The sequence below is a fragment of the Microcaecilia unicolor genome, chromosome 11 (assembly GCF_901765095.1).
Source record: "Microcaecilia unicolor chromosome 11, aMicUni1.1, whole genome shotgun sequence".
NCBI classification, from domain to species: Eukaryota; Metazoa; Chordata; class Amphibia; order Gymnophiona; family Siphonopidae; genus Microcaecilia; species Microcaecilia unicolor.
The window spans coordinates 185,678,632-185,692,788 of NC_044041.1; the positions used below are offsets into that span (position 1 = coordinate 185,678,632).

General features: G+C 44.6%; 1 protein-coding gene across 3 annotated transcripts in view; it reads right to left on the reverse strand.

The window, feature by feature from the left end:
* The window catches only part of KDM1A (lysine demethylase 1A), a 59,637-nt gene that overhangs the window by 28,386 nt on the left and 17,094 nt on the right, over positions 1-14,157 (reverse strand). For all 3 annotated transcript variants that reach the window (XM_030219851.1, XM_030219850.1, XM_030219849.1), the window contains exons 6-8: positions 12,592-12,698; positions 10,819-10,900; positions 5,057-5,151 (exon numbers count right to left, since the gene is read on the reverse strand). In XM_030219851.1, coding sequence (XP_030075711.1) covers positions 5,057-5,151; positions 10,819-10,900; positions 12,592-12,698 — 284 coding nt within the window. The remainder of the gene's footprint in view (positions 1-5,056; positions 5,152-10,818; positions 10,901-12,591; positions 12,699-14,157) is intronic.

The following is a 14,157-nucleotide window of genomic DNA, read 5'->3' on the forward strand; positions in this document are numbered from 1 at the left end:
TCTGACCGCAGAATGAGTGCAGCGGAATGTGAGATCACAAGACACAACTGTACAGCCTGAACCCTCTTGCACCACACACAAATATGAAAAGAGGTGTACATATATGTGTTCATGTGTGGCGTGCACATGAAGGATCTTTATTGTCAGAGCTCATGAACACAGAAATAATGATTTTTATAACACACACACACATATCCTATATAATAAAAGGCACCTCCAATATTCTGAAGCTGACTGCATGGCTGAGGCATTCCTGCTCTCTGTATCCATCTCCTGAATTGACATCACGTACTTCCGGGTTCGTCACAAGCAGAAGTGACCAACCACACGAGGTTTCTCGGCTTCAGAATGTTGGAGGTGCATTCTGTTAAATAGGATCGGTCAGTTCCTTGAAGCACAGCCAGAGCTCAGCGTCCTGCACAGTAACGCTCAGACATCAGAGAGAGAAGGGGGGGGGGGGGGGGGCTGACACCAGAGAGGGGGGGAAGGTATCGCTGTCACTCACACACACACACACACACACCCTCTCTCACACACACTCTCTCTCACAGTCAATGTCTTTCTCTCTCTCACTCACTGTCTCTCACACACTCTATGTCTCACACTGTATCACATTCACTCTCTGTGTCACACAGTCAGTCACACACTCTCTTGGTCTCATGCACTCAGTCTCACAGAGAGTCTGTGTCTCACAAACACTCTCCCTCTTGCACACACTGTATCTGTGTGAAACACACACTCTCTCTCTCTCACACTGTGTCTCACATACGCACTTGCACACACACTCATTCTCACACACACACACACACTCGCACCCAGACTCACTCTCTCTCTCACACACAGACAGACACACTTGCACATTCACTCTCTCTCACACACAGTCACTCTCACACACACTCCCTCAAACATACACACTCCGAGGAAAACCTTGCTAGCGCCCGTTTCATTTGTGTCAGAAACGGGCTTTTTTTTACTAGTATATATATATATATATATACACATACATACATACTACACTCTTTCGAGATGCTCTAAATAACTATAAAGAGAAAAGTTTAAAAAAAAGAAAAAACACGTAACAAATAAAACAACGCATAGACCAAACAATACGCCCACAAAAGACGATGACCCAGGCCTACAATTTTCTCACATGGAAAGGAGAAGGAAAGAGGAACATTTTTAACCCCTTTCTAAAGGTTCATAGACTGGATGGCACGGGTAACAAAAAACATTCCCCCCCTACGAAAGTATAAGGTGATATCATCTTTTTACTGGAATAAGTTATTACATTTCTTGTACTGGCTTTCAGGAGCTAATGCCTCTTTCCACAGCACAGAGCTGAAACTTAATTCACAAATGGAAATGTGGTGAACTTTGAGAGCATATACTGAGCTCATGTATCATCTATTCTGCAGGCTGCAAATAGGGCAATGCCAAACCTTTGCTTTGATCATCGCAGTAGGGACACTGCAGTACTGCACACTGGCAAGGTTTCCCCAACAAGTAGAAAAGAAAACCATTGCCATTCAGAGCAAGAACCTGCATCAATGGACCATGTAAAAAAACAATGAACCCCACTGCACTGGACACACATGTGCTGATGACTGGTCCCTTGGGTGGTCGTGAACAGCCTGGGTATATACATTTTTTTTTTTAAACAGTTGAGCTTGCTCATTAAAATTGTGACTTTCTAGAGTGGCTGCCTCTCCCAAAGACAATACACCTTTCTAACCAAAGGGTAGTCCTTCCCAGCTAAGTCTGGGAGATGGGGAGGGACCCGGGGCACCCGAGTGTAACACCCCAAAGGCTGTAAAAGAAAGAAAGGAAAAGAAATTCCTACCTGCCCAGCGTCTAACAGAGAATTCCTAGGCACAGAAGAAGAGGTAGTATTATTGTTGTTGTAATTATGAACCTCTAAAAGAGAAAGAGATAGAGCTAGACTAAAGGGCTCACCTCCTGCCTGCTGGAGACTGAGAAAATACTGAGGCTAAGGTCACATGACCAGGGCTCTTATTGGCTCTCTAGAGTCACAGATTTTTCTCAGTCTCCACCTGCTGGAAGGCGAGCACAACCCATCAGTCCAATCCTGGTCCGGAGGGACGCTAAGGAAGAAAACCATTGCCATTCAGAGCAAGAACCTGCATCAATGGACCATGTAAAAAAAAAAACAATGAACCCCACTGCACTGGACACACATGTGCTGATGACTGGTCCCTTGGGTGGTCTGTGCTTTAAGCCATTCATACAAATACATTAAAGTTATTCTCCTCTGTGTGCACATTGTTGCTTGCTCCCTCCAGGGGCCTTCTGTCTTACTAGCTGAGTTCCTAGAAATGCTATGACAGTCAGTAGAACAGCAAAAGGAATAAGAACTGAATAAAACAAAAGGAAACATGCCCTGTAGGAAGAAAAAGAAAGAAAGAACACAAAAATGTTGACTATGATTGAAATGGTGGGATGTGGTAGGAGAATATGACTGTTTTATCCAGTACTCTCATGTACCACTACCCTCCACTGACTTCAGTTCATGCAAACACCTCACTCCTTAACTATGAGGGTCAAGTCACATTTCACCCCTTTTCCACAGCATGCACGCTAATACATATTCTAGATTCAACCTTGACTACGCTAATATTCTAGCCCTTCTCCATCATGCCCTGTCCAAACCATTTAGAATACTGTGATGAGCACTTTATTTCCTAATTTGTCTGTCCTCTCTTTCCAAGTATTTCCACCTTTGCTTTTGTGTCTGTTTTAAAATTTCTCTCCTCTCTTCTAGGCAATCTCAGTTCTTGGACCAGAATGGCAGTATATAGAATTTTATATATAAAATGACCATACAGCCAACAATAACTTTAGAAAGGAGAAATTAGGTCTTACCTGATAATTTTCTTTCCATTAGTCCTTCCCACTATTCCAGAACCTGTGGGATATTTGTGTCCGTCAACCAGCAGGTGGAGATAGAGAACTGAAAACTGACCTGAGACATCTCTTTTGGCATCCAGTCCAGCTCCTCAGAATTTACGTAGACAAGCAGTAAGAATAAACACACAACCTTAAGGAACTTGCTAACACTAACAGATGAGCAAACGTGTGGACCTCTCATCTCTGGATAACTTGTAGAGAACAAGAGGTACGCAGGAAGCACCATGCAAAGTGACGGTCGTTATCTGACCTGTTACTTTGCACTTATTAAACATCTCAGAAACCTTGGACGGGCCTCTGGAATAGTGGGATGGATTAATGGAAAGAAAACGATCAGGTAAAACCTAATTTCTTCTTTCATTACGTAGCTTCCCACTATTCCAGAACCTGTGGGATGTTTAAAAGCAATCCCTAGAATGGGTGGAATCCTGGCGCCACCGCCAGCCTGAGGACTGAAACCCCAAAATTGGCTTCCGAGCATGCTGCAAAGTCCACCCTGAGGATTACTTCACTATAGTTCAGTGTTCCATTGTGCAAGAAAACCCTTTCCATGACCATCATCTGCCCAGCTCCAATCACCACTCCAGCTGCTTCCTTCCCCATCCAATCAGCTTGGTACGTGTGAAATCATTTCTGCATGCCTTTCAACTGTAAACTGAGGTGAACTACAACCAGGAACAGCAGGTAGGCCCTCCTAGAACACTTGCAATCTAAGTCTGCACCTGAGGCAATGGAGGGTGAAGTGACTAGGAGTGGCCTAGTAGTTAGGGTGGTGGACTTTGGTCCTGGGGAACTGAGGAACTGAGTTTGATTCCCACTTCAGGCACAGGCAGCTCCTTGTGACTCTGGGCAAGTCACTTAACCCTCCATTGCCCCATTTAAGCCGCATTGAGCCTGCCATGAGTGGGAAAGCGCAGGGTACAAATGTAACAAAAACAACATAGATACTATTGGAGATTCTACATGGAATGTTGCTATTCCACTAGCAACATTCCATGTAGAGGGCTGCGCAGGCTTCTGTTTCTGTGAGTCTGACGTCCTGCAGAAGCCTGCGCGGCCACATTGGTGATCTGCAAGGGCCGACTTCTACATGGAATGTTGCTTGTGGAATAGCAACATTCCATGTAGAATCTCAAATAGTAGCAACAGTGGAGGAGTGGCCTAGTGGTTAGGGTGGTGGACTTTGGTCCTGAGGAACTGAGTTTGATTCCCACTTCAGGCACAGGCAGCTCCTTGTGACTCTGGGCAAGTCACTTAACCTTCCATTGCCCCATTTAAGCCGCATTGAGCCTGCCATGAGTGGGAAAGCGCGGGGTACAAATGTTAAAAAAAAAAAAAAAAAAGGTCCAAGAATCCTCAGTGGGAGAAGCGGGATTTGAGAACCCAGGCCTCTCTGGTTCTCAACCCACTGCTCTAAACACTAAGCTATCCCAAAATAAAAGAAGAGAAAGAGAAAGAAAGGTATGAAAAGCAAACTACTGAGAATTTAGATGGAGAAAAATAACCCAGAAGTGCAGAACAAAAGTCAATACATTTTTTTAAAATAATGGTTAGAGCAGCAGGCTGAGAACCAGGGAGCCCAATTCAAATCCCACTGCGGCTTCCCGTGGTCATGGGCAAGTCACTTAACCCCCAATTGCCTCCTGTACAATCTCAGCTTGTGAGCCCTCCAGGGACAGAAAAATACCTACTGTACCTGAATGCACACTGCTTCAATAGCTTTTGGGTTTGTAGGCACTCAGATGCTACAGAATGAAAACTTATTTAGATTGTAAGCTCTTTTGAGCAGGGACTGTCTCTTTGTATCAGGTGTCTGGTAGCGCTATACAAATGCTAAAAATATAAAAACATTTTAAGAAGAACGAACCTTGGTTAAAATTCAGCAATTTATAAATTATATGCTCCTTCACTACTACAATTCAACAGCAAGAAAACAGGTAAAAAAATAAATTAAAATAAAGCAGCCTGAGAGAGGGGAGGCCTAGTTTGCTTTAAACAAAACTTCCTAATGGTTTCAAATTGTGCAGCCTTCTGCCCTGCTGCACCACCCCCAGCACCCTGCATGAGCAATCACGTGCCCCCAAAGCAGTCTGTCAAAATTGTTCTCCCATATCACACTTCTAGTACTTACAGCTTGGCCATTTGCCTCATAAAGTGGGCACTTCTGTTTGATCTTGGCTAGCTCCATGTTCACTTGTTTACTGATTACAGCCATCGGGTTCCCACCTGAAAAAGAACACACAAAGGTAAAGTCAGGTGTTCAGTACTGGTCTCCGTATCTCAAAAAAGATATAGTAGAATTGGAAAAGGTACAGCGAAGGGCGACGAAAATGATAGTGGGGATGGGACGACTTTCCTATGAAGAGAGGCTGAGAAGGCTAGGGCTTTTCAGCTTGGAGAAGAGACGGCTGAGGGGAGATATGATAGAAGTGTATAAAATAATGAGTGGAATGGATCGGGTGGATGTGAAGCGACTGTTCACGCTATCCAAAAATACTAGGACTAGAGGGCATGAGTTGAAGCTACAGTGTGGTAAATTTAAAACGAATCGGAGAAAATTTTTCTTCACCCAACGTGTAATTAGACTCTGGAATTCATTGCCGGAGAACGTGGTACGGGCGGTTAGCTTGACGGAGTTTAAAAAGGGGTTAGATAGATTCCTAAAGGACAAGTCCATAGACCGCTATTAAATGGACTGGAAAAATTCCTCATTTTTAGGTATAACTTGTCTGGAATGTTTTTACGTTTGGGGAGCGTGCCAGGTGCCCTTGACCTGGATTGGCCACTGTCGGTGACAGGATGCTGGGCTAGATGGACCTTTGGTCTTTCCCAGTATGGCACTACTTATGTACTTATGTACTTATGTAGAAGGAACTGGTAGGGGGGAGCAGAAACCCTGCATGTCAAGAACAGCAACGTCGCTAGACAGAAAACTTTGGGGTGGCAACAGGGGGGCAAGCTAGGTATGGGGGCAAAACAAAATGACATTTCTGCTCATCATACCCCTCTTCTCTCCCCTCCCTCCAATTTTAAATTGGCAATTAGCCTTCTATACATAAAGAAATTCTCCTCCCATCCCTAGCCAGTTCTAGCTACCCGGAAAAACAAGCACGATTATAACTGTAGCGCTATAGAAATGATAAGTAGTATTACTACCCCTCCTGCGCAGTTCAAACCTCAGCTGAAACAGATGTAGAAACAGAGCCCCGCGGCTCAAACAGCAGCACAGAAATTGCGCGGCCCAGTCTTGATCAATGAGAAAACAGAGCGTCATGCATCCCGGTGCTAGTTCTCGTCAGTCCCAGCTTAGGGCAACAACTAGGGTCAAGAAAACCGCGAGGGACGTGGTGTGCATATGGGGGGAGGAGGGGTCAGAGTGGGCCAACCAGTTCTCCTCTGCTCTCTTCTATTAAGCAGAAGGAAAATGGGGAGGGGCTAGCAGTGTAAATGCTGCTGAAAATTAACGTTAGTTAAAACACAGAGATCCTGCCTCCGAGTCCACCACTCAAAGTAACTTAGCGCCATCTTTGTGTTCAGAATGCAGGTTCTTTGAGGTATGGACAATTAACCACAACTTTATAAATGACTATACATTACAAATATATTACTCTGTCTCCTACAATCCAGTACTTCTACTATTTTTATTATTTTTCTTCACCCAACGTATAATTAAACTCTGGAATTCGTTGCCGAAGAAAGTGGTGAAGGCGGTTAGCTTAGCAGAGTTTAAAAAGGGGTTGGACGGTTTGCTAAAGGACAAGTCCATAAACCGCTACTAAATGGACTTGGGAAAAATCTACAATTCCAGGAATAACATGTATAGAATGTTTGTACGTTTGGGAAGCTTGCCAGGTGCCCTTGGCCTGGATTGGCCGCTGTCGTGGACAGGATGCTGGGCTCGATGGACCCTTGGTCTTTTCCCAGTATGGCATTACTTATGTACAATACCTGGGCACTGAGAATGGGATAAAGCTATTGTTTGCTTTGTACATACTAACAATCTTAAAGATTTACGACTCATTCTTAAATAAATTTTGTCCATTATCTGTGATGTTTACGCTTACATTCCTATCACCTCTGGTCACAGGAGGCTCTCACCCCGCATGCCAGCTCGTAACTTGTCACAAGCTGCTCATCTATCTGCCTCTGTTGCCCCTACGCCCCACCCTCGCAAGCAATATCATCACACTCTGGTTCCCATTGAACATGTGAACCAAGTGCAATTCCATTCATTTCATGTGGGCTATATAAATGCGAGATCTGTAGTGAGTAACCTCGAACTGATATCTGACTGGATCTCCTCAGATGCCCTAGATATGTTGTTCATCACGGAAACTTGGATAAGAACACCTAAAGACCCCATTGTACTGGATCTCTGCCCAGCAGGCTACAAGATCATCCATTGGGACAGATTAGACAAGCGAGGGGGCGGGTTGGCGCTCATTTACCGCTCCCACTTCATAGTAGATGCAAGTTCGGTTCTGATCTCCTCGTCGCTGGAAGTTGCTGCTGTCACGGTTCATCACCCCTCCCTTCATGGCCAGCTGGCCTGTGTGCTGTTTTACAGGCCACCAGTTATTTGGTCAAGCAGTCATTCTGCGCTTCTGGATTTCATATCTAATACCTGCATGAACAACTCGAACATACTTTTCTTGGGAGATCTCAACCTCCATTTGGACAATCCCACATCCCCAGAAGTATCTCAGTTCCTGGATTTTCTCCACCTTTGTGACCTTGAATGTCCTATATCTGGTCCAACTCACTGTAAGGGTCATTCACTTGATCTCCTCTCATTTAAATTCTTAGACGATCAGAACTTTTCTGTTCATGATATTAGCTGGCTGGAAACGGCTTGGTCGGATCACTTTAAATTACAGTTCACACTACGTTGGCAAACCTCAGGTCCCCTCCGGCCTCGTCAGTCTCACCAACATTACACCAGAGGTGCCATTGACCCCAGCTTGTTCTGGAGGTCTCTTTATAGTCACAGCTCGGATCTGCAACCATCCTCACCCACCTATCTCACTGACTGGGACCACACTTGTAATGCAGTGCTGAATACAATTGCACCCCTGCGTCCTAAAACCTCGTACATTCGTAGATTATCACCCTGGTTCACAATAGACCTGAGAGCTTTAAAACGTGAGGTACGACGCATGGAAAGAACTTGGCGAAAAGGCAAATCTGATCAGGCTCGGGAGGACTGGAAAAGTAGTCACCGCAAGTATAAAAACGCCATCCGAAATGCAAAGCGCACCTACTTTTCATCTAAGATGCAGGTGGCTGGCCGGGACATCCGACAGATATATCAACTATTAAACACCTTTCTAGATACTCGCAAGCTAGAACGCTCCAGTGTTGACCCTCCCTCAGCTACACAACTTGGTTCTTACTTCAAGGAGAAAATTCTTACCCTACGGTCTTCAACCGTCAGCTGCCTCTCTGATGTGGATGACTTTCTTGCATCCTTGGATGTGCCTTTGGGTGCTTGCCCTGCTGACCGCTTTTGGATCAAATTTAATCGCCTATTACCTGACAAAGTGACTACTGCTCTACGTAAATTCACAAATAAAAACTGCAAATTAGATGTATGCCCGACTCATCTTCTAAAAGTCGCACCAAAATGTTACATTGAAGACCTAACTTGTTATCTTAACAATATGTTAAGTGCAGGATTTTTCCCACCAGATCATGGAAACATCCTTCTCACTCCAATCCCAAAAAATGTAAAGATTAAACCAGATGTCATCTCTAACTATCGCCCAGTGGCTTCGATACCTCTAGTTATCAAGCTGATGGAGAGCCTGGTCAATATTCAACTCAATGAATTTCTAAATAATTTTGATATTCTCCATTATTCTCAATCAGGTTTTCGAGCCCATTACAGCACGGAGACTGTCCTGGTTACCCTCCTATCCAACTTTCGTCGAGAACTATCTGTTGGACGGAAGATTCTCCTGTTACAATTTGACATGTCTAGTGCTTTTGATATGGTGGATCATGAACTCCTGCTCCATCTACTGGATTCTTTTGGCATAGGAGGACCAGTTTTGTGTTGGTTCAAGGGTTTCTTGACTTCTAGGTCCTATCAAGTCATGGTGAATTCCCACACTTCTGAACCGTGGAATGCTTCCTGTGGAGTCCCTCAGGGCTCTCCCCTCTCACCTACCCTATTCAATATAATGATGATGCCTCTAGCCAAAGCACTTGCAAATCTGGACCTCAACCCTTTCATCTATGCGGATGATATTACAGTCTACATCCCTTTTCAATCAACAATATCAGAAGTTGCCAACCTCATAGATACCTGTTTCTCCACTTTAGAACAATGGGCCAGGGTGTTCCGCTTCAGGCTAAACAGAGAAAAAACTCATTGCCTCATCCTCTCGTCCACGCACGCTCATGTAACTGACACAATGCTTCCAGTTCTGGGCTCCGCCCTCCCGATTGCCAACAGCCTGAGACTTTTAGGAGTTCATCTAGATTCACATCTCCAGCTGGTTGATCAAGTACACTTGGTATCCAAAAAAATGTTCCAGGCCATGTGGAGGCTTCGACGTATCAGATTCCTCCTTTCCAGAGACTTGTTTCGTACCCTTGTCCATTGGCTCGTCTTATCCCACCTGGATTATTGTAGCGGTATTTATGTGAGTTGCCAGGTCTCCTTATTGAAAACTTTCCAAACGGCTCAGAACACAGCGGCGAGGCTCATCTTAAACGAACGGCGTTTTGCACACGCAGACCCCTTACGCTTTAAACTTCATTGGCTGCCTGTACAGGAGCGCATTGCTTTTAAGATCTGCTCCCTAACACATAAAATCATCTATGGGGCTGCCCCGGAATACATGGTTCCCTTGATTGACCTTCCGCCCAGAAATGCCAACCCTGCTGCAAGGTCCTATCTCCACCTCCATTTTCCTAATTGTAAGGGAGTCAAGTATAAGAAAATCTTCGCCTCGTCTTTCTGTTATTGGAGTCCCAAATACTGGAATACGTTACCTCGTCACCTTAAAATTCAAGAGGACCATGCCCTTTTTAAGAAGTTATTAAAGACATTCCTCTTTGCTAAGACTTACCCCTCATCTTACCATGTTGATTAAAGTATCCCTTGTACCCAACCCTATTTAGTTCACTTTGTTAGTTTCTTCCCTCCTATTTACCTCTTTATGCTTGCCTAAGCTGTTAAGATTGTACTCTTATGTAATTCTCTGTAAGCCACATTGCGCCTGCATGTGTGGGAAAATGTGGGATATAAGTAACAAATAAATAAATAAATAAATAAATGTTCTCACAGTCACAGTAAAGAATGTCTAATGTGTCGGTCACATCTATCAACCTGTTTCAGTGGGGAGTCTGTCCTGTCGTGGCTCCACATCCAGACTTTTAGGGTTGTATGCCCTGTACAAAGGTGGGAGCAGAAGCAGTTCTGCTGATACCCAGAAACAGATGGAATATACTACAGTAGAGCATGCCACTGGAAGCCAACAGCTGCGGGAGAGATATTCACAGCTGGAAGGGGCTGTGGCATCTTGAATTCACTCTGTGGGAATGACACTCCTGCACGTGTGTACACCCAGGGGGAACACACTTTCCATACTTGTTTAATTTTAGTTTATACGTTTACAATTGATCTAGCTTCATACCTGAAGAGGGCTTTGCTTTCGAAAGCTTATCAAAAAATGTATTAGTCCAACAAAAGAGGCATGATCTATAATTTCCTCTCTTTTGTTTTACTGTTTTATTTCTATTTATTCCCTTTAAAGTGGGCTAAAAAGGGCTATCACACCATTTTATCCAACTTCATTCCTGTCAGACATAACTATGAGCAGCTCAACAGAATCCACAAGTACATGAAACATTTCCAGTCAGATGCAGAAATGATTTCACACGTACCAAGCCCCGTGACCACCATGGCTCCTAGATCAGCAACGTAATTTCCTTTCCGAAAAGTAGCTACTCGACCTCCAACACGGTCCTGGTTAAGAGACAAAATGACATGCTGGTGCTGAAATTTGACTTCCTGAGGATTACTACACTATAGAGTTCAGTGTTCCATTGTGCAAGAAAACCCTTTCCATGACCATCATCTGGCTCCAGTCACCTCTCCAGCTGCTGCCTTCCCCATCCAATCAGCTGCTGCCTCAACCTACCCATTAATCCCAGCTTGTCTGACTTTGTCACTGACCACCATTGGAAAGTAAGTAAATCAGTCAGGAAATCAATCAATTGATCAATAACAAAATAAATAAGCAAGCAAATACAGAAGTCCTAAGGCCTGTTTACTGGGACAGAGTAACACAGCGGGTTTACGCTAGCAGGTTAGACTTAAGAGACTCTACCTAGCAGCAGCTAAAGGAATGATAGAAGCACACTGGAGGTGAACATCTGGGCCTACAGATTTGGACTGGCTGATGCGAGTAGCCCATCTTCAAGAACTGACAATCCTAACTGACTCAAGAGCCGGTATGATCTGACAATGGAGGAGTGGACTCATTTCAGGCAGCTTCTTGTGACTCTGGGCAAGTCACTTAACCCTCCATTGCCCCATGTAAGCTGCATTGAGCCTGCCATGAGTGGGAAAGCGCAGGGTACAAATGTAACAAAAATAAAATAAATTTGGCTCTATTGTTTTCTACTGCAGCTTAGATGGGTTTGGGGGGAGGGAGGGTTAAAGGAGGGGATGTTGCCTTTAGCTGGAGGTGGATTGGCATGTTTATCTGGGGGCTGGGGAGGGGGAACAAGAATCTTGTTGTGGGGGAGGGGGGGGGGGGATTTGCCGAGATTGGGTGGCAGAGCCAGTGGTGGGAGGCGGGGATAGTGCTGGGCAGACTTATAATGGTCTGTGCCAGAGCTGGTGGTGGGAGGCGGGGCTGGTGGTTGGGAGGCAGGGATAGTGCTGGGCAGACTTATACGGTCTGTGCCAGAGCCGGTGGTTGGAGGCGGGGCTGGTGGTTGGGAGGCGGGGATAGTGCTGGGCAGACTTATACGGTCTGTGCCAGAGCCGGTGGTGGGAGGCAGGGCTGGTGGTTGGGAGGCAGGGATAGTGCTGGGCAGACTTATATGGTCTGTGCCAGAGCCGGTGGTGGGAGGTGGGACTGGTGGTTGGGAGGCGGGGATAGTGCTGGGCAGACTTATATGGTCTGTGCCAGAGCCGGTGGTGGGAGGTGGGACTGGTGGTTGGGAGGCGGGGATAGTGCTGGGCAGACTTATATGGTCTGTGCCAGAGCCGGTGGTGGGAGGCGGGGCTGGTGGTTGGGAGGCGGGGATAGTGCTGGACAGACTTATACGGTCTGTACCCTGAAGAGGACAGGTACAAATCAAGGTAGGGTATACACAAAAAGTAGCACATATGAGTTTATCTTGTTGGGCAGACTGGATGGACCGTGCAGGTCTTTTTCTGCCGTCATCTACTAATGTTTGTTTTCTATTCCTTCAATAAAAATTTATTGATACAAAATAAATAAAGAAGTCGAATAGTAGAGTCTTTCTACAGGTTAGAATATCTGGCTCCAGATCTATTGAACAAAAATGTACATTAACCCAAGTAAAGTTTCTGTGGCTAGCTATAACTTGCCAAAGCAACAAATCCTACTCTGGCACAATGGATGATAGTGCTACACACATATTCAGTACTGTCACTGAGTAAACAAAACAGCAGCTTTATACCCGGGCCTCCAGAAGGGTGACGTCCATTCCAAAACTCTGTAACTGGCGTGCAGCGGCCAGGCCGGAGACTCCAGAGCCAATGATAATCACCTTGCCAGTTTTCTTTGCTAGAGAGTAAACAAGAACATTTTACGTTCAGATGTATCAAAGGTGGAACACCACTATCCAAAATAATCAAAATAGGTAACAAAAACACACACACAGACACTAGAGCGTGCACGCAACACAACACATGCAATAAAGATGTGACATACTAGCAGGTTGTCAGGAAGATTATAATTAAATAAAAAAGAATATGGGAAAATGCAACCAAAGGATATACGAGTATTTGTAACTTTATATGCCAACACTACCACCAGAGACAAGGCATGACAGGTAAAGAATGCAGCACGCTGCTTTTTGGGGGCTGGAAGATTGGGTTCAGCTTTCGGCAGAATGTACGTTTACTGAGCAATACAACAGTTTCCAAGGCCTCGTAGCTCCCTTTTTCAGAAGCATCTGCAGAAATGATCACAGCTATTGTAAACCACACCCCAAAGAAACGTGTTTCATAATCATGTGGGTTTTAGCCTCATTTCAAAGAGGTTTTTCAGATCATACTGCTATTTTAAATTAAAATTAAACCATTTATAAAACGCCTTTTCAAGAAACTGCCAATACAGACTGATGGTGATGTTTGTCTCTGAATGCTCCCCCCACCCCACAAATTTGGTGTGAAGCCAGGGTACCATGAGGATGCTAGATTGTTTAGTTTTCAAAGTTGGGGAACAATGAAGCAGCTGTGTTGCGGAAGATGTGAACATTTATGATATTTGCCCAAAGAAATTCACTGAGACTTAAAAAGCAAGACTAAACATAACGTCTCTCCTGCTTGTTTTAAATCTATAACTACTGTGTAGACAACTCTCAGGAGCAAGGAAATAAAAGCAAAGATTGATCTGTGGATATAGTAAGCATCAAATCCACAGAAATTATGGTTAGGTGAACCTGGCAGAAAGCAGAAAGGTCTACTCTTAAGGGTCAAAACTGAAAACCAAAAACACCCCCCCCCCCCCCATAACACACAAAACCCCATCACCACATCACAACACCTGCCCGATGGCTCTCAAATAAAATTCAATGAGCCCAGCATCTGGTCTCTGCAGGAAGGTCACAATTACCCAGCACATCCCAAAAAGAAGATCCGTTGCTCATATTTCATTTGTAGGGATAAGTGAAGGCTTCCATGAGTTTATCCGGCTAATGATTTAAATGGATTTTTTCAAACATTTATTTTGAACCCTATGTTAATCACCTTGACCACATTCTCCACAAGAACGCATGCTGTGTGATAAAATACTTTCCATGATTTAATTTCAATCTTCTGGTCATTAGTTTCATGGCGTGTCCTCCTGTTTTAGTGTCTGAAAGGTTAAATATCTATTTCCTATTTAACTTCCATCTTATTTGTGATTTTATAAACGTCTTTCATACCCCCTCCTTTCTTCGTAAGTGTGGGGTTCCATCCCCTTTATCATTTTCGTCGCCCTTCTCTAGTTGCACTTTATCCTTTTGAGACGGGGTGAC